Source organism: Mandrillus leucophaeus, unplaced genomic scaffold (assembly GCF_000951045.1).
Source record: "Mandrillus leucophaeus isolate KB7577 unplaced genomic scaffold, Mleu.le_1.0 Scaffold1226, whole genome shotgun sequence".
In the NCBI taxonomy this organism is placed as follows: Eukaryota; Metazoa; Chordata; class Mammalia; order Primates; family Cercopithecidae; genus Mandrillus; species Mandrillus leucophaeus.
The window spans coordinates 3,167-5,383 of NW_012100610.1; the positions used below are offsets into that span (position 1 = coordinate 3,167).

At 38.4% G+C, this 2,217-nt stretch overlaps 1 gene segment (V, D, J or C); it reads right to left on the reverse strand.

Moving 5' to 3' along the window:
* Positions 1–167: 167 nt before the first annotated feature.
* Positions 168–1,972, reverse strand: LOC105533112. The segment is given in 2 exon segments: positions 168–1,645; positions 1,799–1,972. Coding segments are annotated over 2 exon segments (405 nt in total).
* Positions 1,973–2,217: the final 245 nt, after the last annotated feature.

Consider the following 2,217-nt stretch of genomic DNA (forward strand, 5'->3'; position numbering starts at 1 on the left):
AGTGCTGGGATTACAGGCTTGAGCAACCGCGCCCAGCCAAAATGTATATTTTTCTTTCTGAAATAATAATAGTATTGAGTTCATAGTAGATAATTTGAAAAATAAAGAATATTATAAAGGAGCAAAACAATGAACAGTATTAAGTCCAGTATTCGAAGATAACTAATACTGTTTCAAACATTTGGAGTTATTTTAGTCACATGTTATTGTAAATGCTATTTGATTTACATGTTAAACACGCTATTTCAGTATTGTGTGTACATTTTTTTGTACGTAATTGTGGTCACACTGTGGGTAAATTTTTTCCTTGGTGGTGTTTAACATTGGGGGCATGTAATAGAGAAAGTATAGTTTGGAGTCAGGTAGACCTGATTTCAGATTCTGTTATAGGTATTTGTCTGGGGTAGGGGGTGGGGAAGGGGACTTAATCTTTCTGAGTCTGCATTTCCTAATATGTTAACAGAAAGTAATGTTGATGATCCATCAGAGTTATTTTGAGAATTCAGTGAGGTGATATTTGCAAAATACAAGGCACATAATACTTGCTTTCAATAAACAGTAGCTTCCATTGCAAGCTCTTTGTAAATACCATATATATGATTACATAATACATTGAAAGAGTGTATCACAACATAAGTAGGCTAAGTTTATGTTAGCTTCATATAACTTACTTCAGCCAACTCGTTTCTTTTGGTAGGCTACTTAAAGTTCTAAGTATACAAATTAATGTGTAATATCTTGAAAAAATTCTATCACCACTTTAATGAAGTACCCAGAATAGGCAACAATCCTAGAATGAAGATAGTGAGTAAGAATAATGCAATTGAGAATGAAAAGCTTTTGTTTTAATCAAGTAATGATACCTGCTTGCTCTTACCCTTTGTTCTTTGCCAGTAGGTCCAGTAAAAAATGTTATAGGCAGAACTTTACCTACAAATGTATCTGTTCTGGGAAGGAAGCTAAAACATCCATAGCTGTTAGGCAGATACCCTAATGTGTAGTGCACATATCAGTTGCCTGTACAATCCTGGTAAAGGGGTTTGCTTTCTATCACAGGGCATAAGGGTGTGGCAATGGAGTTAGTATCTTGAGTGACCTTCTAGAAATATTAGCTATGCTGAATCCCATAGAAAACTCACAGAGAAGGGAGTGAATGCAATAATATGACTCTGAGTTAGGATTCAGTAAACTGCAAAAGTAGTTGTCAACATGGGCACAAGGATCTTGACCAATAACTGCTTTTCCTTATAGTTTATTTTTGAGGGCTTGCTCAATATAGCAAGTTCCCCATCTTACAGTTGCAGAGCTTCAGCTGTAGAATTTGAGTACAGGCTGCAGGTGACTAGGGAGCACTGTGCCTCCACAGCACAGAGGTAGACAGCCGAGTCTCTGGTCTGGGTGGCTGTGATGTTCAGGATGCTGTAAAGGTCTTTCTTGTCTAATATGCTACTTAGTCTTCCTGACTTCTTTTCAATTCCACTTGAAGTTAGCGTAAATAGAAATATGGGAGCTTTCTTTTCCTGCTTGTACCATAGTAGGCTTCGAAAGTTAGCCACTTCATAACTGCAGTTGAGAGTTACAGTGTCTCCCTCGTGGACAACCAGAGATAGAGGGTTTTGCATCACCTTGTCTTCACTGCTCACCCCTGTGTAGAAAAATGTGATTATTATTCACCGTTAGAACCATAGGGCTCCCAGACATTAAGTCAGAATGAAGTCTACTTTACCCTCTTAGTCTTCTGAGGATCAATCCTCAGGTTTCCTGGTTGCCCCTGACCCTTTATAGTAACCCTACTTACAGCTCAGTAGAAGCCAAAAGATCGCTAGTAAAGCCTGTGAACACTTCATCATCCTTCAATTATCAAGTATGTTTTCCTGGGCAAAACATGATTCACTACCTTAAGCATTTCCTTTTCTTTTTGAACCATCACACTCTACCCCTGGCGTCTGCCTGTGTGCGTGCGCATGCACACACACATACACACACATAGACACAGACACACACTCAGAAAAAGGGAAATAGCAATTTGGTGATTCAGCCAACCATTAAAAAAAGTGTCATTTGGTTCTATTTAAATTCAAATCCCTCCCACTCAATCACCCATGGGAGTCATTCAAAATAGAACACCGCCATCTTGTGAGCTGGTGCAGAATAGCTGAAAATTAGTGTCCGCATGTTTTATGAATGACAGTAGATACTTCTGAAATTGTCTCACCA